This window comes from Notolepis coatsorum (assembly GCF_963971535.1).
Source record: "Notolepis coatsorum genome assembly, chromosome: 4".
NCBI lineage: Eukaryota > Metazoa > Chordata > Actinopteri > Aulopiformes > Paralepididae > Notolepis > Notolepis coatsorum.
In genome coordinates, this window is record NC_140168.1 from 116,869,271 (window position 1) to 116,893,272 (window position 24,002).

A 24,002-nucleotide genomic window follows, 5' to 3' on the forward strand; every position below is an offset into this window, starting at 1 on the left:
AAACAAGTAATGGATTCACTCGCCCAAACCCTGTAGTCGTGCATCACAGTCACGAAAGGGGCTAATGTAACGGCAGTCAGCAAGCGAAAGTAGCATTGAATCAAAAGGGAAGCAGGGACCGCTGAGGATTATACTAGGTCGGATAGTCCAGCAAAGTTACGTCCTATTCATCAATCTCACAATATTCGCTAACGTTAGACAGATGGAATACAGCCTTCCATCTAAAAACAAATGAATAGCCATAATAACTTCAATCGGTTCGGATCCTTTGAATGAAACGAAAATGTAAACACTGACCTCGACGTTAGAAAGTAACACTGGTGACGTGAAATCACTGCGCCCAGACAGGAGTGGTTCGGCAAAAAATAGTTCCGAGTATATCTGCTTAGAAAACGGAAATGTCTAATTCAATTATTTTTTATTTCTCCACGTGGTAAATACACAGGTCACAACATGTTTACAGGAACGTTTTGGAGTTGTATTTTGATTGTATTTGGAGTGTATTTTGTGACTGTTGGGAACTAGGCTTAATGTAGGACCTACTTCCAGTGCATGCAGAGAGACGAAAAAGGTATGTATCTTCTTGTCTAACTCCAGGGAAGATGTTAAATAAGCTAATTTCCCAAAATGTTGGAGTGTTCCTTTAACCATAACCGTTAAGTGAACGTTAAAACTAACCTTAACTCTAACTTTATGTCTTAACACATTCAGGGCCATTGAGGCCAGCTTGAGGCCAGCTTTTCATTACAAGTTTTCACTGTGCGTGAGGTTGTTTGTAGAGCTAAATCTATATTTTATATTATTGCTATGTGTCCATTGTCATTGTCAATTGACAGTATAAACTAGGGGTGCACCGATATATCGGTCGGGTATCGGTATCGGCCGATAAGTGCCTTGTTGACTGCCATCGGCCTATCGGCCGATAAGCTCAAATGTGCCGATGGCAGTAGCCGATAAATATCCATCAATTTGTGTCGCGTCAATCTGGCCCACACGTTCAAACTTTGAAAAAAGTTTCAGTCAAGCGACCTGCACAACGCCGCCCCCACACACACGCTACTGCATCAAAGTTACTACTTATGATTAACAAAGGCATTCGTTTTGTGGCATTAACGTTATATAGTTACACGTTCAATAGCATCAGCGTATTTACCGGACCATAGCAACGTCCGAGGACGACCTAGATAGATAGCAAGCATTACTATATCTCAGCCCGTGCTGAGTTGTGCCCATTCTGTGGTCTGTTAATAAAGTTTTCAATCAGACAGATGTATGGAAAGGCTTTTATTATAACATTCGTTGTAGTAAAATCATTATGCCTCGTTTAGTCATCCTGCGGAGCGCTGGTAATCTACTCGTCGGCCGCGGGGAGCTAACGTTAGTAGCTTTGTTGTGAGCTCTCGTCAAAATCAATGGCGGACATCCCTGAAGTAAAAAACGAATACGCGCTTGCCGATTGGTGGTAAGAACAGCAGGAGGCGGGTGCAAGCGGTGTGACGTAATTGGCAGAATCGACTGTCAATCAAAATTGTTCTGTTGCATTGCTTTGGTTGAGAGATATAATAGTGCACCATGGCATGGTGGAATTAATACCATAAACATATTTCTTGATGTTTCCTTTTTTTTAAGTAAGTAAAGAGGCCTATGTTCATATCGGTGAGCACAATTTGTAACACAAAAAGAGAGACGTGTAGCCTATTTATTTATTTAATATTTTATTTATTCATTTTATTATTATTATTTTATTTGTTGCCATGGCTAAAATAATAGTCAAGCATAGGGCTAAAACATTTTCATAAACAATAATATAATTTTTTGTTATATGGTTATGGTGGGAGCTTTTCTATGCATTTATTATTATTTGTCTGATTGATTGATTGAGAACTTTATTGGCAGATTGCAGAATGGGTACAATACAGTACAGCTCAGTGGACTGGAGGATGAAGACCAGAAAAAGACTTTCGGCTTTTTTACATAAGGGTCCTCCATTTTCAATTCATCAAAACATTTAGAGACATACAAATATACAGTAGTTTAAAAAAAAAGAAAATAAAGGCAAATTTTCATATCGGTGCATCCCTAGTATAAACCTTCCCTTCAATATGCCATAAAGAAAAAACATTTTCATCAATACGTTCCCGTTTTATAGCGTCGTGAATATGAGCTATATACCGCAATGGTCTGGGGTAATTCCTGCAAAGCTAGTTATAGGGCGCTAAGCTAATAACGTTAAATCGATTGGTGTTTCGGCCCTACACAAGCTAGAGTTAAAAATCGAAATGAATATGATCGGTATCATGTTCCACCATGAATGCATGAAAGAGGGGGGCGGGGGAAGTCGTTTGTGATTATTGATTATTACCAATAACGGCATTCGTTATTGCAACATCATACGCTGACCGGGTGGATGGCTATGAGAACAAGGCCCGATCAGACTGAAATTGACGTCAAGTCGCTCTTACCTGTGGCCGGTTGGATTCCAAAAAGAATTTCCCAGTTATTTGATTGCCATCTGGTAGATCGATATGTCAATTGGCTGATGCTATATTCCTTTACTGCATACTGAATTCGGCGTCACAAAAAGTATTCCAGGCAATCTGGTGAAGCCATAGCTTTAGGCTAACAGAAAAGCTAACCCGGAGCGGAAAAAAAGTTACACCCGGTCTGCAACAGGGGAAACTGCATTCTCGAGACAGCGCCAATACCAGGATCTGGCCGGTACTGCACTTTCGGAGTCCCGCCAAAATACAGCTCTGACATTGAGTAGGATAGTAAAATGGAATAAAAGCAGAACCGAGTTTACCACGTGGTTGGCCGCGAATCGGTTAACCATAACCCTTAAGTGAATGTTAAAACCAACCTTAACCCTAACTTTATGTCTTAACTCATTGACCGCCGAGCCCCTTCTGGGAAATTAGGCCTAGTACGCCAGCGCTTTAATCAATGCGAGGACGGGGATATTTGCGAGTGCTTAAAATATATCTTAAATTATTGCTATGGGTCTACACCCGTCGCTTATCAATGACTTGCTTGCAGTCAACATGTACGAAACGGATTGTTTTTTCATCTGTACATTTCCGTTTTATACCGTTTTGAATACAAGTATAGTTTTGGAGATTTCTAGTAATTCCAGAGAAAGACGCGAGAATAGCCCTTTAGTGGAATACACAAAACACGTTGTAATTTTTCGGCTGATTTATTAATCGTTTTCAAATAAACGCTAGATTATCGATAGTATATGTGTCCTTATGCACGATACAAAAGCGGGCTGAAAAATCTCTTATCCGGCACGCACACACACACACACACACACACGCACACGCACACACACACACACACACGTTGTGATCGCTGTGAAAAAAACTTCTAATTAACCCAAGACTGGTAACATAGAGTCCTTACCTGAATGAATGAATGAATGAATGAATGAATGAATGAATGAATGAATGAATGAATGAATGAATGAATGAATGAATGAATGAATGAATGAATGAATGAATGAATGAACTTTATTTAACAGATTGCAGAATGGGTACAATACAGTACGGCTCAATACACACAATTGTTAAGGGGATGCAGACCAGAGAAAGACGTTTGTCTTGTTTCCATCAGGGTCCCCACCTCACATCTGATGTTCTGCAAAAAGATGAATCCAATTCCTGATCGCCATTCCAAATATTGATCGCGTTTATTGATCCAATGTTATATCTCCAAAACACATAATCCACGCTGCTCTGAGTGTCCCCAGTCCATCTGTTATCTGATACTGCATGCCCGAGAAGGAAAACCTGGACCGGAGTTTTTTTTTTGGATGCACATCCCCAGCCAATCCAATCCAGTGATGTGCAATACCATCCGGGAGATGATAGGCGGCGGTATTTGCCCTTTTGCGAGCTCAGACCCATTCCCAACGATAACATCAGGTTGGATGGATGAAAATGAATGGATATCGCTAATAAAAGAAATAATCACTATACTCCTGATTGGCGCTCAAGCGATGGCGAGTTAACCCGACTATCATCGTGATCGGCGTTCAATGAGTTAACCATAACCGTTAAGTGAATGTTAAAACCAACCTTAACCCTAACTTTATGTCTTAACCATAACTGTGTATAGTATCTACAGATACTGTAAAAAGGATTATATGCCGGTATGAACAGACAGATGTGTATATATATATATATATATATATATATATATATATATATATATATATATATACTAGGGCTGACCCTGATTAGTCAAATATTCGATGAATCGATCGAAAGGAGTCGTAGTCGACTGCCAACCTCTTAGTCAAATGCAAAATAATTTTTTTATAATATATATATTTAAAAAAAAATATTCAAAAGCAATGAGGTCTAGAAGCGTGGCTAACGCTAATGGCGCACATACCAGCGAGGCTAACTGCCTAAGAAAACGGGCACAGAGGCACTGAAAGAGGATTTCACCCATCTAATGAACACACTAGACTAGACAAATATCAAGATGTATCCATCAGTGGACCAATTGCATGCTTTTGCACAGAGGACAAGAAGCCTTCAGTCGACTCCTTCAGACATTAAGCACCCCCCACAGCCCAAATGGAATGATACAAAAATATATAATAATTCTAATATATATATATATATATATATATATATATATATATATATTTTTTTTTACTACCAGTCGATTATGTCTTTTATGTTAAACGGAGTGCGTTGCGGTGGCGATTGAATAGAACTCAATGGACTCAGTGATCATCTTTAGCCTCTGGCATATTTATTTCTCAGGCGGGGCGAGATGCGGTCGTAGTGCCGCTATATATATCAACACCAATCATTGACAAATAATAGACCGGAACAGGAATGGAAAGGAAACGTCAGTGACGTCACATACTGGATTTACATCGCCCTCTGTAGAACACAAAATGAGCAAGGGCGCACATAATAATAATATATTTAACACCCCCACTCGAACTTAGCTTATTGTGGTACAAAACAAAAATATATATATATATTCTCCCTCTTTGGCCTTCAATACAAAATAAACAACAACAACAACAAAAAAACATATTGGCACATCCATGCTTTTCTTTCACAACTAAGTGCCAAACAAATACTGAGCAAACTTCTTCAGTTGTAGCTTAGTGGCTGGTTTTGTCATCACATCAGCAATCATGTTGTCAGTAGGACAATATTCCAAACATATCCTCCCACTATTCACAGTTTCTCTTATGAAGTGATATTTTATATCAATATGTTTACATCTTTGCCTGTTTACAGGATTCCTGGCTAGTGCAATAGCTCCTTGGTTATCATCATAGACCTTGGTTTGTGCATACTGACATCCATCAATACCCTTGAGTAGCTGTTGCAAATACATACACTCCTGTATGGCTGATGCTAAGGCCATGTATTCTGCCTCGCAGGTAGAAAGTGCAACTGTTGGTTGTCTTCTACTCTTCCATGAAATGAGAGAGCTTCTCTCACTTAGAGTGGCACAGTACCCTGTGGTACTACGTCTGTCTACAACGTCTGATGCCCAGTCAGCATCACTGTGGACTATTAGGCCTAGTTCACCTGTATCATTCTTTTTAAAACATAAGCCACGGTCTGTTGTACCCTTAAGATACCTGAACACATGTTTTACAGTGTTCCAATGCTCTTCACTTGGTTCAGATAGATGCTGGGAAAGTTTACTGACTACAAAACTTAAATCTGGTCTAGTGCATGTAGCCAAATAGATCAAACTTCCCACTGCCTCTCTATACATCCTCGGGTCTCCAAATTTTTCTGCATTTTCTCTGTATTCAAGTTTTGATTCACATGGGGTCTCTCTGGACCTACACTCTTGCATTCCAAATCTGGAGAGGATTTTGTTCACATACCTCTGTTGTGACATTGTGACTTGACCCTCTGACTGGTTAAAATCTATCCCTAGAAAATGTTTTAATTTTCCCAGATCCTTCATTTTAAACCTCTCAGCAAGCATCATTTTGACACCTTTCACAGCCTCCTCATTGTTACCAGCAATGATTAAATCATCAACAAATACAATTAGAATCACTTTTTCATTTTGTTTTTCCCTTGTGTATTGGCAGTTATCAGCAGGATTTTGTTCAAAACCATTCTCAGTGAGATATGCATGTAACAGAGCATTCCAGTTTCTGCCTGACTGCTTTAGACCGTATAGGGATTTCTGTAATTTGCATACTAGCTTTTCTCCTGTTTCTGACTTTATCTCATAACCTTCAGGTTGTTCCACATAGACCTCACGATCAATTGGTGCATGCAGGTATGCAGTTTTGACATCCAATTGATGTAAAAATAAATCTTCCTGCACTGCCTTTTGCATGACCACTCTAACCGTTGTCATGTCAACTGTAGGTGAGAATGTTTCCTCGTAGTCAATACCTTGCTTTTGGCTGTAACCTTTTGCCACAAATCTTGCTTTACATTTGTCTGATCCATCAGTATCACTCTTGAGAGCATAGACCCACCTTGCCCCCACTGCCTTTTTGCCTGGTGGCAACTGGGTGATCTTGAATGTGTCATTCTCTTTCAGTGACTGTATTTCATCATTCATTGCGTCTACCCACAGATGTGACTTGGTTGAGCTTATGGCATCCTGGTAATTTTGTGGTATGTCACAAACTGCTCTATAACAAGAGTCTACACATGTTACCAGTCTGTCTGCTGTATCCTCAGTCACATAATCCTGAAGGTACACTGGCTTTCTCCTAACTCTAGGTGGGTACCTTCTACCCTGACACTCAGTGCTAGGCTGTTCACATTTAGCCTCAGAAACATCACTTTGAACACTTTGACCTGATGCATTTTCCATTTCTTCATCATCATTTCCCTCATTTTCAAGGATCCTGGGGTGTAACTGTGCATCTCTGTCCTGATATTCAATGTGTGATCCATGTGTCTGTGTTTCTTTTTCTTTGGCTGTCTCATTTGTGAACTTCACTAACCTGTGTTTTCTGACCTTCTCTGTGTCTGGATAGTACACAAGATAAGCTGGGCTGTTTTTGTCATAGCCAATAAAAAGACCCTGCTCACATCTGGGATCTAACTTCCCTTTCTCTTGTGTGTAGGCAAAACATACAGATCCGAATTTCTGAAGTTTGGACATGTTTGGTTTCTTGCCTGTGAGCATCTCATATGGTGTCTTCTTTGTGCGTCTACCGTAGCACCTGTTTCTCACATAGGCTGCCGTCTGTACAGCATAACTCCACAGCTTGTCTGGCAACTTACTGTCTAACAGCATACACCTGCCCATTTCATAGAGGGTTCGCCAACCTCTCTCTGCTGTGCCATTTTGGTGAGGTGAATAGGGTGCAGATGTCTCATGCTTAATCCTATTTTTGGTTAACAGTGCTTTGAATTCCTTGCTTGTAAATTCACCTCCATTATCAGATCGTAAACATTTCACTTTTCCATAAGGGGCTGAGTCTGCCAAGTACCTCTCTGTGGCGTGTACTGCATCACTTTTGGATTTGAGAAAATACACAGTCATGGCACCTGAGTAGTCGTCTGTAAAAGACTGTGCATACTTATGACCTTCTAAGCTTGGGGTTCTCATGGGACCGGCTAAATCAGTGTGGACCATCTGTAAAGGTTCTGTAGCCTTTCTGTCCGGCTCCCTATTCCTTGTCTGGGTGAATTTACCTTTTGTACATATTTCACACAGCTGTGCTGGCCTCACTGCACTGCCTCTTATCTCCATACCTTTTATCACACCCAGTAACTTTTGTACATCCTCATAATTGCAATGACCCAATATTTCATGCCAAGTTTGCATGTCATGACATATATTGCATGTATCAAATTTTTTCTGAACAGTTGGCAAATAAAACAGATTACCACTTTCATGGAGGTCAAACCTGTTGCCCTTCTTGGCGATCATGTGGCTGTCCCCCTTTTTGAAAGTCACCGTTGCTCCTGCATTGGTTGCTCTTGCCACTGAGAAGATGTCATTTGGATACGTCGGCATATACAGTGCATCCTGTAGCTGTGCTCTTTGTTGCCGTCCCTCGTTGTCTAGTAGGTAGATCAGCGCCGTTCCTCTGCGTTGTGCCAACCCGCTGCACTTGGTTCCATCTGCCAGCTCCATTGAGTGGGTGTCAGGCTGGAATGTGTTGTCAAAGCTCTTGAACTTGGCAATATCATTCACGATGTGGGATGTCGCTCCGGCGTCCACCATGATCCCCTTTTTCTTCACGTTGGCTGACGGCCTCTCGTTGTTTGCATGCTTGGCCATGAAGCATTGATCATCGTCGTCGTCGGTGTCCACCTCTGCGACCTTTCTTGCTCCTTCTTTTCCCTTTTTCCTGCACAGGGACTCTGTGTGTGTGTTGCTCTTGCAGTGACTGCACCACACTTTTCGGGTGCACCTGTTTCGGGGGTGTCCTCTTTCTCCACACCTGTAACATGTCAAAGTGGCTTCCCCATCCTTCCTATATGTCTTGGTGCCTTGTTTGCTTTGCCTTGTGCTAGTCTTCATCACACTGTCTGTATATGCAGTGCCAGTTGTCCTCATTTTCTCAGACTCTTCATAGACTCTTAGTCTTCTCTTAAAGTCTTTGAATGTAACATCGTCCTCATTCTGTGTTACATGGACAGCTAGTGGCCTAAATGAGTCTGGTAATCCATTCAGAATAGTGGCTACAAGCAGCCCATCACTCATGTTCTCTCCTGCATCACGAAGAGCTGAAATTATATTCTCAGCCCTTATCATGTAATCAGTCACAGTCTCATTGTCTTCCATTTGTATGGTGGTCAATGATGTGTACAGGTTTAGAATCCTGGGCTTGCTTTTTCCCGAATAATGCTCCCTCAATAATTGCAGGGCTTTCCTCCCATCATCGGCCGCATCATGTCTTATCAATGAAAGGCTCTTATCGTCTAGCGCATTCACTAATTGGGCGTAACAGTCTGCATTCCTCGCTGCGTCTGCAGCTAATGCAGCTTCACCAATGGGCGCTCGCAAAATCGTGTCTTTTAACTTCAGAATGTGTAAACGGCTAAGGAATCTCGTCTCCCACAGATCATATCTATCTTCTTTTCCATCGAATATAATCTGCTGGTGTATTGTTCCTGCTACAGCCATTTTCACGTTTCTTCAGAGTTTACTATACAAACGTTCGGTTGCGGCTTGTAGAAACTCCGTGACGTGTCTTCACTGTTCACGGAAATCTCCCGGTACCGTCTTCATTCCTGGTTTAGTTAGTATATTATTCTATTCACCTTGTCGCTCTAGACTGGCATTCCTGGGCCCATAACCTGTTAAACGGAGTGCGTTGCGGTGGCGATTGAATAGAACTCAATGGACTCATTGATCATCTTTAGCCTCTGGCATATTTATTTCTCAGGCGGGGCGAGATGCGGTCGTAGTGCCGCTATATATATCAACACCAATCATTGACAAATAATAGACCGGAACAGGAATGGAAAGGAAACGTCAGTGACGTCACATACTGGATTTACATCGCCCTCTGTAGAACACAAAATGAGCAAGGGCGCACATAATAATAATATATTTAACTATATATTTATAGTAAAATTAAAAAAGAACCCTGAAACATAAAACTATATTTTTAACCGTGCTAATAAAGAACATTTATTTTGCTGATTCTTTTCTCCCTCGTGACTCGTCCTCAGTTCATGCACCTGTGTTTAAAGGTGCGACAGATCTGTTTCTCTCGTTTGTTTGTTTGTTTATTTATTTATTTATTTATTTGTGTATTTGTTTGTTTGTTTATTTATTTGTTTATTTGTTTGTTTATTTATTTGTTTATTTGTTTGTTTATTTGTTTGTTTATTTGTTTGTTTATTTATTTGTTTATTTATTTGTTTATTTATTTATTTGTTTATTTATTTGTTTGTTTTCTTTATTTGTTTGTTTATTTGTTTGTTTATTTGTTTGTTTGTTTATTTGTTTGTTTATTCATGTGTTTATTTATTTGTTTGTTTATTTGTTTATTTGTTTGTTTATTTATTTGTTTATTTATTTGTTTATTTGTTTATTTGTTTGTTTATTTATTTATTTATTTATTTATTTGTTTGTTTATTTATTTATTTATTTGTTTGTTTGTTTATTCATTATTATTTATGTATTTGTTTGTTTGTTTATTTATTTATTTATTTATTTGTTTGTTTATTTATTTATTTATTTATTTATTTATTTGTTTGTTTGTTTATTTATTTATTTATTTGTTTGTTTGTTTGTTTATTTATTTATTTATTTGTTTGTTTATTTATTTATTTATTTGTTTATTTATTTATTTGTTTGTTTATTTGTTTGTTTATTTGTTTGTTTATTTATTTGTTTATTTATTTATTTGTTTATTTATTTATTTGTTTATTTATTTGTTTGTTTTCTTTATTTGTTTGTTTATTTGTTTGTTTATTTATTTGTTTGTTTATTTGTTTGTTTATTCATGTTTTTATTTATTTGTTTGTTTATTTGTTTATTTGTTTGTTTATTTATTTGTTTATTTATTTGTTTATTTGTTTATTTGTTTGTTTATTTATTTATTTATTTATTTGTTTGTTTATTTATTTATTTGTTTGTTTGTTTGTTTATTCATTATTATTTATGTATTTGTTTGTTTGTTTATTTATTTATTTATTTATTTATTTATTTATTTATTTATTTGTTTGTTTATTTATTTATTTATTTATTTATTTATTTATTTATTTATTTATTTGTTTGTTTGTTTGTTTGTTTGTTTGTTTGTTTGTTTGTTTGTTTGTTTGTTTATTTATTTATTTGTTTGTTTGTTTGTTTGTTTGTTTGTTTGTTTATTTATTTATTTATTTGTTTATTTATTTATTTGTTTGTTTGTTTGTTTATTTATTTATTTATTTGTTTATTTATTTATTTATTTGTTTATTTATTTATGTATGTGTTTATGTGTGTGTTTGTGTATTCATCATTACCTCCCTCAGCCCTGGGTGGAGCTGCAGCTGGCCCGTCTGACCTGGAGCTTCTACAAGCAGTCCTTCCTGAAGCAGATCCTGACGGAGGGCGAGCGCTACGTCATGACCTTCCTGAACGTGCTCAGCTTCGGGGACCAGGGCGTCTACGACATCGTCACCAACCTGGGCTCCATGGCGGCCCGCTTCCTCTTCCTGCCCATCGAGGACAGCTTCTACGTCTTCTTCGCCACGGTGCTGCGGAGAGGGCGCCACGCAGAGACTCAGAAGAAGGTCAGTCCAGACCCTGACCGGTCAGTCCAGACCCTGACAGGTCAGTCCAGACCCTAACAGGTCAGTCCAGACCCTAACAGGTCAGTCCAGACCCTAACAGGTCAGGCCAGACCCTGACAGGTCAGTCCAGACCCTAACAGGTCAGTCCAGACCCTAAAAGGTCAGTCCCCTAACAGGTCAGTCCAGACCCTAACAGGTCAGTCCAGACCCTAACAGGTCAGTCCCCTAACAGGTCAGTCCAGACCCTAACATGTCAGTCCAGACCCTAACATGTCAGTCCAGACCCTAACAGGTCAGTCCCCTAACAGGTCAGTCCCCTAACAGGTCAGTCCAGACCCTAACAGGTCAGTCCAGACCCTAACAGGTCAACCAGTTACCATATATTGCTACGGCTGTGGTGGGGGGTTAGACTGTAGTACTGACTGTAGTACTGACTGTAGTACTGACTGACTGTAGTACTGACTGTAGTACTGACTGTAGTACTGACTGTAGTACTGACTGTAGTACTGACTGACTGTAGTACTGACTAACTGTAGTACTGACTGACTGTAGTACTGACTGTAGTACTGACTGGCTGTAGTACTGACTGTAGTACTGACTGTAGTACTGACTGACTGTAGTACTGGCTGTAGTACTGACTGACTGTAGTACTGACTGTAGTACTGACTGTAGTACTGACTGTAGTACTGACTGACTGTAGTGCTGACTGTAGTACTGACTGTAGTACTGACTGACTGACTGTAGTACTGACTGTAGTACTGACTGACTGTAGTACTGACTGTAGTACTGACTGTAGTGTAACAAGCTTGAAATAATAAACAAACCTGTTCAGCTATAAAGAATGAGAGTACTGGAACAGTGTTAAATTCAAAGTGTTGTATTAACCAAAAAGAGGATCAAAATAAATGGGGCACCCCATAGCAACGTATGGTACAACAAAAATCATCTCAAACCAATAAGAACGGTCCCGTCAGCTTTACAGTCCATTAGCCCCAACATAAATGTTACCATGTCTAATGTACCGTGTATAATGTTACCATGTCTAATGTAACCATGTATAATGTTACCATGTCTAATGTAACCATGTATAATGTTACCATGTCTAATGTAACCATGTATAATGTTACCATGTCTAATGTACCGTGTATAATGTTACCATGTCTAATGTACCGTGTATAATGTTACCATGTCTAATGTAACCATGTATAATGTTACCATGTCTAATGTACCGTGTATAATGTTACCATGTCTAATGTAACCATGTATAATGTTACCATGTCTAATGTAACCATGTATAATGTTACCATGTCTAATGTAACCATGTATAATGTTACCATGTCTAATGTACCGTGTATAATGTTACCATGTCTAATGTACCGTGTATAATGTTACCATGTCTAATGTAACCATGTATAATGTTACCCTGTCTAATGTAACCATGTATAATGTTACCATGTCTACCAGACCATGCAGCCTGCATGGTAGAGCTAGTATTGTCCAGCAACACTCAAACCTTTGAGTGTCCAAAAGGTGATAAGTCCTGGGTTGATCCACATCTTAGAAAAGGAAAGGCAAAAGAAGTAATCCACTGGGAAGCACCACTGCAGCTGACCTGTCCTTGGTTACTGAAGAATCTTTTAGGAGGCCTGGCAAAATCCCTCCTTCCTCTCACAATAGCAGTAGCAAACAAAACTCCATGAGGCCATGATTCCAATCCAAGATGGCCCCCTGATGGTTGGGACCGCCCCTAACCACACCCATACCTGGAATCTTAAAGGTCAAGTGCCCAAATATGCTGACATTGGCACATCCTAACATATTGGGCCCACACTTCATTTATCAACACATTGACATCTTCTTCATAAAGTAACGCATGTTACACATCCCCCCCACCAAGCGTAGTACCACTGCCATAAAACATCTTCATGTTCCCAACATGCAAGGTTTCATGGGTGGTGGGACTGCTATCCATGGCTACTCTGTAGTTCACTGACCCTAAATGTCTGAGAACTGTGGCTGGCCCTCTCCACTTTGGAGCAAGTTTTGCCATAAACATGGCCTTGGCATCAGACTGTGGGTGCAGCTTAACCCATACCTTCTCTCCTACTTGGTATGTGACAGGAGACCTTCTTCTATTGTAGTTTCGAGCTTGATGCTCCTGGGCCTGAGCCACATTTTGCTGAACTTGTTGCAGGATTTGCTGTTGCCTTTCTAACATGGAGTAGGCCTTTTGGTCCGGCTTGGGAGGCTGATATAGAAGTCGCTCCAGAGGTCCTTTCAATTTTCTTCCCAGCGCAATCTCTGCGGGAGTGAACCTAGTACTCTCATGGTAGGCGGTGTTGATGGCAAAGCGGAACTCGCCCAACCACAGATCCCAATCCTGATGCTGATCTTTGACGTAAGAGGCCACCATGGTCTTCAGGTTTCTGTTGACTCTCTCGGTCAAGTTAGTTTGGGGGTGGTAGCTTGTGGTCAGTTTTTTTACTACACCCCACTGGCGACAGAGTTCTTTTAAGAGATGGCTGGTGAACTGTGGGCCCCTGTCAGATAAGAGGTACTTTGGGGTTCCCCAGCGAAGGAAGATCTCCTAAATCAAATCAAATCAAATTTATTTATAGGGCCCGACAACACACGTTAATGTCCCCATGGGCCGTACAGGTCTTCTTTAAACAGGTCAAGAAGACAACATAACAATAAGTCCTGTCTGAGGATATGTATTATCTTTGGTGTTTTGGAGTCTCGTAAAGGGAAGTGTTCCACCCACTTAGAACAGTAGTCTACTATAACCAGAAGATACTGATTCCCCTTCTTACTTCTGGGGAAAGGACCCATCAAGTCAATCCCCAACATCTCCCCTGGTTCGCTGACCGTGGTGGACTGAAGGAAACCCGCCGGTTTCTGACACCCAGGTTTGTACTGCTGGCATATGAGACAGTTCTTTGTATAGGCCCACACATCATTCCTGACTTGAGGCCAGTAGGCTACCTCCAGCAGTCGCAACAGTGTCTTCAGCCTTCCCATGTGACCACTAAGCGGGTTGTCATGATAATACTTCAGAAAGGACTCCCTTAGTGATCTAGGCACGAAAAGCTGTAACTTGTGGCCTAGAGTTTGACCAGGTATTTGTCTGAACAGGATTCCATTTTCAAGAACATAGACTCTCCGACCTCATTTAGGATTTCCTTTTCCTATCTCCTCCATCAACGCTTGGGATTCTGCGTCAGAAGCTTGGGCGTCAGCAATCTCTGCCCAATCCGCTGGTAGATCGCATCCCGAAGAATCACTTTTGTTCTGCTTGGTCACACAGGCCGCAGCGATGGAGTCTGGGGTTGTGAATGCCCGTGACAAAGCATCAGGTACCACGTTCAATTTTCCCTTCCGGTATACCACCTGGAAATCAAAATCCTGAAGCCGAATGGTCCACCTGATGAGCCTTGATGTGGGTTTGGGGTTGTTGAAAGCCCAAACAAGGGCAGCGTGGTCGGTAATTACTTCAAACCGTTGACCCTCGATCAAGGCCCGCCACTTCTCCATGGCCCATACAACAGCAAGACATTCTCGCTCTGCGACAGAATAGTTGATTTCAGCTGGCTTCAACAATCTTGAGGCAAAAGCAAGAACATGGTCCTGTCCGTCTCTCTGCTGGGTCAGTACGGCTCCTAAGCCAATCCCACTAGCATCGGTCTGCAGTGTGAATGGCAGGCTGTAGTCTGGCTGTTGCAAGATAGGAGCTGACTGGAGTGCTGCCTTGAGGTCCTCGAATGCGCCTTGGCACTCTGGTGTCCATTGCCATTTTACATCTTTCTTTTTCAGGGCATTGAGGGCTGCAGACCGTTCTGCAAACCTAGGAATGAACCTATGGTACCAGCCCACCATTCCCAGAAAACGTGCGACCTCCGGTAGTGTCCTGGGAGTAGGAAAGGCCTGGACTGCCTCAACCTTTTGGTTGTCAGTGACAATTCCCTCGGTAGTCACAATGTGTCCAAGGAACTGCAAGCGGTGTTGCATTAAGTTGCACTTCTTGAGGTTCAAGATGAGGTTTGCCTTCTGCAGGCGGAGAAAAACATCCGCCAGATCCTGAAGGTGCTGTCCTTCAGATTTTGAATAGACTATAATGTCATCTATGTAAACAAAGCATGTGACTCCCTTAAGATCGGCTAGCACCACTTCCATTAAGCGCTGAAACGTAGCAGCAGCATTCTTCAAGCCAAAAGGCATGACTCTAAATTCAAAGAGTCCGGCATGGGTCACAAAGGCAGTTTTCTGCCTACTGGCTGGATCCATCCTCACCTGCCAGTAGCCACTTTTGAGGTCTAAGGTGCTGAACACCTTTGCACCATTCAGCGATTCCAAGATTTCATGAATGTTTGGCATAGGGTAGGCATCAAGAGGGGTCTTGGAGTTGAGACCCCTATAGTCCACACAGGGGCGATCGCCTCCATCCTTTTTCTTAACGATTACCATAGGCGCAGCCCAAGGAGACTTGGAAGGTTGGATAATTCCTTTTTCCAGCATGGACTTCACTTCCCTATCCACCACAGCCTTTTTCTTCGGTGAGACCCGATATGCCTTTTTCCGAACTGGCTGCTCATCTGTCGTTTGGATGGTGTGTGTCACCACCTCTGTTTGTCCAAGCTGCTCTGAACAGACCTTTGGCCACTGGAGTAGAAGGTGATGTAGGGCTTCCTTGGTGGACTGATCCACGTCAGCCTTGCTGACAAGTACTTGGAGATTGACTTCTTGCTGGGCTACAGGGGTTGCTGCTAAGTACAGCCCCACCAAGGGCTTCCTCTTTTCATCCCAGTGACCCTCCCATCCTACCTCCTCTTGAAGAAAGCGATGGAACTGGAGTTTCTCTCCATGCCTAATCCCATATGTCCCTGACTTAAAGTCAAGTTGGATTCCCGTCTTAAACAGGAAGTCAAGGCCTAACACAACTGGGAAGGCCAAGTGTTCTTTGCTCATAACGTAGGCATCCATCAGCCATAAGTCCTCATGCAACTCAAAACAAAGTTTAGCCCGCCCCCAAGCAGGATGAACTTTTCCATCTGCCAGGAGGAATGATTGGTCTGGACTTGATGTCAAGGATTCCTGAGGTTTCTTTATGTGTGTCCAGAGACACTCTTGCAGCAGGGGGTATGTAGCTCCTGTGTCCAGCAATGCATTGCACCTCACTCCACAAACCAATATTGGAACTACAATCTTACTCTGGTGTCCTTGAATGCTGGAGTCACTAGGGGAGTCATGCATGAGTGTGCTCACATACCCTGGTCCTAGTCCCCTGTAGCTCTCCTTTGGCTGGGGGGGATCCTTACTCGGTTTGGGTCTCTTTCCCCACTCTCTGTCTCTACTTGCATTAGCATTGACTTTATCCCAATAGGAAGACTGACTAGCCCAGTCAGCTTCAATGAGAGTCCCGATTCTCACCAGCTCATCAACTGTGTGGGCGGTTCCTCTAACACTACTAGCTAACTTGGGATTGCAGTTGCGCAAAATGAGATTGACTATCTCCTTTTCACTGTAACCTGGCCTCCAACGCATACACAACGCCCTATATTGGAATGCAAAGTCTCTAATACTCTCCTTTTGGCCTTGAATCCGATCCCGAAGCCTTTTCTCTCCTTCCGCCTCATAGTCTTCTGAGAGGAATGACCTTAGAAATGATGACTTAAACTGTGCCCATGTCTTGACCCTTGACCTTTCCACCCGCCACCAATCTTTGGCGGTGTCCTTTAGCACAGTATTTAGGGTTGCCAAACTACCTTCATGGGTCAGCTGATGAAGGGCCAGGAACTCCTCACACTTCTCTATGTATGACAGCGGATCAGTGTCGTCCTCTGGACCACCAAAGCAAGGAAACTCGACTTTCACCGGCAGTTTGTAGCTGTGAACAGGTGCTCCCATTTCTCTCCTCGAGCTCCCTCTGAACTCAGCAGGCTCGCTCCTAGGGTTGAAAACAGAAAAGTGAACAGACGGTGTATCATCCCGTACAGGAGTGCTAGTCCTCCTGATGGGGTTTTGTGGTTGGGCATTAAGCTGTTTGTCTCGTCTTTTCAAACACTCCACCATTGACTGTTGGAGGTTATTAATATCGCTCTGAAAAGTCTGTTGTAGTCGTTGACATTTACGGTCAATGTAATACCTGAGCATGTCATCTTGTCTAGTTGTATTTATATGGAAAGCCTGGATCTCTCTTTCCACAGCACTCAAACGTGACTGAAGCTGTGTAATGTCAGTAGCTACTTCGGCTTCCCCTATCCCAGAGGTAGATAATGCGCCAGAATGGATAACAGTGACCTCAGGTTGCTGTTCCTCACTACCCCCAGAGCAGTCATCATTCACATATAAGTCATTAAGAGTCTCAGCTAGCTCCTGTACAGGATCTCTCCTTGTCACAAAAGGGCCAGCCGTGAAGTCTATGAGAGCTTCAGCAAGTTCTCCCTCTCCCTGGTCTGAGGCAACCTCTTCTTGGTCTGAGGCAACCTCTTCTTCAACAATACTCCCTGGAGTAGGAGAATGCATAGATGTAGCCATGGTATAGCAACCCCAAACTAACTAATCAAAACAAAAGCTTCTAACAACAACATAGAGAATATTTTCCACTGTTTCTTTTTTTTTTAAGGTCCCTTCGTGGTTGCCATTTCTGTAACAAGCTTGAAATAATAATCAAACCTGTTCAGCTATAAAGAATGAGAGTACTGGAACAGTGTTAAATTCAAAGTGTTGTATTAACCAAAAAGAGGATCAAAATAAATGGGGCACCCCATAGCAACGTATGGTACAACAAAAATCATCTCAAACCAATAAGAACGGTCCCGTCAGCTTTACAGTCCATTAGCCCCAACATAAATGTTACCATGTCTAATGTACCGTGTATAATGTTACCATGTCTAATGTAACCATGTATAATGTTACCATGTCTAATGTAACCATGTATAATGTTACCATGTCTAATGTAACCATGTATAATGTTACCATGTCTAATGTACCGTGTATAATGTTACCATGTCTAATGTACCGTGTATAATGTTACCATGTCTAATGTAACCATGTATAATGTTACCATGTCTAATGTACCGTGTATAATGTTACCATGTCTAATGTAACCATGTATAATGTTACCATGTCTAATGTAACCATGTATAATGTTACCATGTCTAATGTAACCATGTATAATGTTACCATGTCTAATGTACCGTGTATAATGTTACCATGTCTAATGTACCGTGTATAATGTTACCATGTCTAATGTAACCATGTATAATGTTACCATGTCTAATGTAACCATGTATAATGTTACCATGTCTAATGTAACCATGTATAATGTTACCCTGTCTAATGTAACCATGTATGATGTTACCATGTCTACCAGACCATGCAGCCTGCATGGTAGAGCTAGTATTGTCCAGCAACACTCAAACCTTTGAGTGTCCAAAAGGTGATAAGTCCTGGGTTGATCCACATCTTAGAAAAGGAAAGGCAAAAGAAGTAATCCACTGGGAAGCACCACTGCAGCTGACCTGTCCTTGGTTACTGAAGAATCTTTTAGGAGGCCTGGCAAAATCCCTCCTTCCTCTCACAATAGCAGTAGCAAACAAAACTCCATGAGGCCATGATTCCAATCCAAGATGGCCCCCTGATGGTTGGGACCGCCCCTAACCACACCCATACCTGGAATCTTAAAGGTCAAGTGCCCAAATATGCTGACATTGGCACATCCTAACATATTGGGCCCACACTTCATTTATCAACACATTGACATCTTCTTCATAAAGTAACGCATGTTATAGTAGTACTGACTGTAGTACTGACTGACTGTAGTACTGATTGTAGTACTGACTGTAGTACTGACTGGCTGTAGTACTGACTGTAGTACTGACTGTAGTACTGACTGTAATACTGACTGTAGTAGGGCTGGGCGATATGGCCTAAATATGATATCACGATATTTTCTGACCTTTCGGCGATACACGATATGCATCACGATGTTTTTCTTTTTTTCCCCAAACAATTCATTATGAGGCTTACCAAGACAGTATTTGAGTTTGCAAGCTAACATTAAAGACAAAATAAAATACCCATGCATTTAGCATTTTTATATTATATATTAGATTTAGATTATTGGATTATTAGATTATATATTGCATATATTTAGCAATGAGATATTATATGATTTAGATATGAAATATGATGAATTGAAAATGGGGGACCCTGATGTAAACAAGACGAAAGTCTTTCTCTGGTCTGCATCCCCTTAACAATTGTATGTATTGAGCTGTACTGTACCCATTCTGCAATATGTTAATAAAGTTTTAAATCAATCAATCAATCAATCAATAGGATTTTAGCATTTTTATGAAACTACTGTATATTTGTATGTCTCTAAATGTTTTGATGAATTGAAAATGGAGGACCCTTATGTAAAAAAGCCAAAAGTCTTTTTCTGGTCTTCATCCTCCAGTCAGTCCACTGTTGTTGTATTGAGCTGTACTGTATTGTACCCATTCTGCAATCGTTAATAACGTTTTCATTAATTCAATCATTCAGCCGGCAACAGAATAATTTTGATTGACAGTCGAGTCTGCCAATTACGTCACACCGCTTGTACCCGCCCTGCTGTTCTTAGCACCAATCGGCAAGCGCTATTATTTTTTTACATTTCTGAATGCCCTCCATTGATTTTAACGAGAGCTCAGCTCAACGACAACAAGTCAACAGCTCACCGCGGCCGACGAGTGATTACTAGCGCACCGCAGCATGACAACGAGGCATAATGATTTTACTGCAACAAATGTTATAATAAAAGCCTTTCCATACATCTGTCTGATTGAAAACTTTATTAACAGACCGCAGAATGGGCACGCACAACTCGGCACGGACTGAGATATGAACAGTAACGCTTGCTATCTATGTCGTCACCGGACGTTGCTATGTTTGGGTAAATACGCTGATGTGTAACTATATAACGTGTAACTAACTATATAACGTTAATGCCACAAAACGAATGCCTTTGTTAATCATAAGTACTAACTTTGATGCAGTAGTGTGTGTGTGGGAGCGGCGTTGTTCAAAAGTTTGAACGGGGTGGACCAGATTGACGCGACACAATCCTCTTGGGCAAAACATCACGATATCCACGATACGTTAAAAAAGTGTATCGTTAATGAACTGTACCCGATATTTATATAATATCGTCATATCGCCCCGGCCCTAGACTGTAGTACTGACTGTAGTACTGACTGACTGTAGTACTGACTGTAGTACTGACTGTAGTACTGACTGTAGTACTGACTGACTGTAGTACTGACTGTAGTACTGACTGACTGTAGTACTGACTGTAGTACTGACTGTAGTACTGACTGACTGTAGTACTGACTGACTGTAGTACTGACTGTAGTACTGACTGTAGTACTGACTGACTGTACTCTGACTGTAGTACTGACTGTAGTACTGACTGTAGTACTGACTGTAGTACTGACTGACTGTAGTACTGACTGACTGTAGTACTGACTGTAGTACTGACTGACTGTAGTACTGACTGACTGTAGTACTGACTGACTGTAGTACTGACTGTAGTACTGACTGTAGTACTGACTGACTGTAGTACTGACTGTAGTACTGACTGTAGTACTGACTGACTGTAGTACTGACTGTAGTACTGACTGTAGTACTGACTGTAGTACTGACTGTAGTACTGACTGACGGTAGTACTGACTGACTGTAGTACTGACTGTAGTACTGACTGTAGTACTGACTGACTGTAGTACTGACTGTAGTACTGACTGACTGTAGTACTGACTGACTGTAGTACTGACTGTAGTACTGACTGTAGTACTGACTGTAGTACTGACTGTGGTACTGACTGTAGTACTGACTGTAGTACTAACTGTAGTACTGACTGTAGTACTGACTGACTGTAGTACTGACTGACTGTAGTACTGACTGTAGTACTGACTGACTGTAGTACTGACTGACTGTAGTACTGACTGTAGTACTGACTGTAGTACTGACTCTAGTACTGACTGACTGTAGTACTGACTGTAGTACTGACTGTAGTACTGACTGACTGTAGTACTGACTGTAGTACTGACTGTAGTACTTACTGTAGTACTGACAGTAGTACTGACTGTAGTACTGACTGACTGTAGTACTGACTGTAGTACTGACTGTAGTACTGACTGACTGTAGTACTGACTGTAGTACTGACTGTAGTACTGACTGTAGTACTGACTGACTGTAGTACTGACTGTAGTACTGACTGTAGTACTGACTGTAGTACTGACTGACTGTAGTACTGACTGTAGTACTGACTGACTGTAGTACTGACTGTAGTACTGACTGTAGTACTGACTGACTGTAGTACTGACTGTATTACTGACTGTAGTACTGACTGACTGTAGTACTGACTGTAGTACTGACTGTAGTACTGACTGACTGTAGTACTGAGTGTAGTACTGACTGACTGTAGTACTGACTGTAGTACTGACTGTAGTACTGACTGACTGTAGTACTGACTGTAGTACTGACTGTAGTACTGACTGACTGTAGTACTGACTGTAGTACTGACTGTAGTACTGACTGACTGTAGTACTGACTGTAGTACTGACTGACTGTAGTACTGACTGTAGTACTGACTGTAGTACTGACTGTAGTACTGACTGACTGTAGTACTGACTGTAGTACTGTCTGTAGTACTGACTGTAGTACTGACTGACTGTACTCTGACTGTAGTACTGACTGTAGTACTGACTGACTGTAGTACTGACTGTAGTACTGACTGTAGTACTGACTGACTGTACTCTGACTGTAGTACTGACTGTAGTACTGACTGACTGTAGTACTGACTGTAGTACTGACTGACTGTAGTACTGACTGTAGTACTGACTGACTGTAGTACTGACTGTAGTACTGACTGTAGTACTGACTGTAGTACTGACTGACTGTAGTACTGACTGTAGTACTGACTGTAGTACTGACTGTAGTACTGACTGACTGTACTCTGACTGTAGTACTGACTGTAGTACTGACTGACTGTACTCTGACTGTAGTACTGACTGTAGTACTGACTAGTACTGACTGTAGTACTGACTAGTACCAACTGTAGTACTGACTGTAGTACTGACTGACTTTAGTACTGACTGTAGTACTGACTGACTGTAGTACTGACTGTATTACTGACTGTAGTACTGACTGACTGTAGTACTGACTGTAGTACTGACTGTAGTACTGACTGTAGTACTGACTGACTGTAGTACTGACTGACTGTACTCTGACTGTAGTACTGACTGTACTCTGACTGTAGTACTGACTGACTGTAGTACTGACTGACTGTAGTACTGACTGTAGCACTGACTGTAGTACTGACTGTAGTACTGACTGACTGTAGTACTGACTGACTGTAGTACTGACTGTAGTACTGACTGTAGTACTGACTGTAGTACTGACTGACTGTAGTACTGACTGACTGTAGTACTGACTGTATTACTGACTGTAGTACTGACTGACTGTAGTACTGACTGTAGTACTGACTGTAGTACTGACTGTAGTACTGACTGACTGTAGTACTGACTGTAGTACTGACTGACTGTAGTACTGACTGTAGTACTGACTGTAGTACTGACTGACTGTAGTACTGACTGTAGTACTGACTGTAGTACTGACTGACTGTAGTACTGACTGTAGTACTGACTGTAGTACTGACTGACTGTAGTACTGACTGTAGTACTGACTGACTGTAGTACTGACTGTAGTACTGACTGTAGTACTGACTGTAGTACTGACTGACTGTAGTACTGACTGTAGTACTGTCTGTAGTACTGACTGTAGTACTGACTGACTGTACTCTGACTGTAGTACTGACTGTAGTACTGACTGACTGTAGTACTGACTGTAGTACTGACTGTAGTACTGACTGACTGTACTCTGACTGTAGTACTGACTGTAGTACTGACTGACTGTAGTACTGACTGTAGTACTGACTGACTGTAGTACTGACTGTAGTACTGACTGACTGTAGTACTGACTGTAGTACTGACTGTAGTACTGACTGTAGTACTGACTGACTGTAGTACTGACTGTAGTACTGACTGTAGTACTGACTGTAGTACTGACTGACTGTACTCTGACTGTAGTACTGACTGTAGTACTGACTGACTGTACTCTGACTGTAGTACTGACTGTAGTACTGACTAGTACTGACTGTAGTACTGACTAGTACCAACTGTAGTACTGACTGTAGTACTGACTGACTTTAGTACTGACTGTAGTACTGACTGACTGTAGTACTGACTGTATTACTGACTGTAGTACTGACTGACTGTAGTACTGACTGTAGTACTGACTGTAGTACTGACTGTAGTACTGACTGACTGTAGTACTGACTGACTGTACTCTGACTGTAGTACTGACTGTACTCTGACTGTAGTACTGACTGACTGTAGTACTGACTGACTGTAGTACTGACTGTAGTACTGACTGTAGTACTGACTGTAGTACTGACTGACTGTAGTACTGACTGACTGTAGTACTGACTGTAGTACTGACTGTAGTACTGACTGTAGTACTGACTGACTGTAGTACTGACTGACTGTACTCTGACTGTACTCTGACTGTAGTACTGACTGACTGTAGTACTGACTGTAGTACTGACTGTACTCTGACTGTAGTACTGACTGACTGTAGTACTGACTGACTGTAGTACTGACTGTAGTACTGACTGTAGTACTGAATGTAGTACTGACTGTAGTACTGACTGTAGTACTGACTGTAGTACTGACTGTAGTACTGACGGTAGTACTTTAC

General features: G+C 41.4%; 1 protein-coding gene across 1 annotated transcript in view; it reads left to right on the forward strand.

Moving 5' to 3' along the window:
* Positions 1 to 24,002, forward strand: part of LOC311226666 (man(5)GlcNAc(2)-PP-dolichol translocation protein RFT1-like) — a gene marked incomplete at both ends in the record, with an annotated part of 95,181 nt that overhangs the window by 61,606 nt on the left and 9,573 nt on the right. Inside the window, one exon of the mRNA XM_084312081.1 lies at positions 10,941 to 11,201. Within this exon, the coding sequence (XP_084168207.1) occupies positions 10,941 to 11,201 (261 nt within the window). The remainder of the gene's footprint in view (positions 1 to 10,940; positions 11,202 to 24,002) is intronic.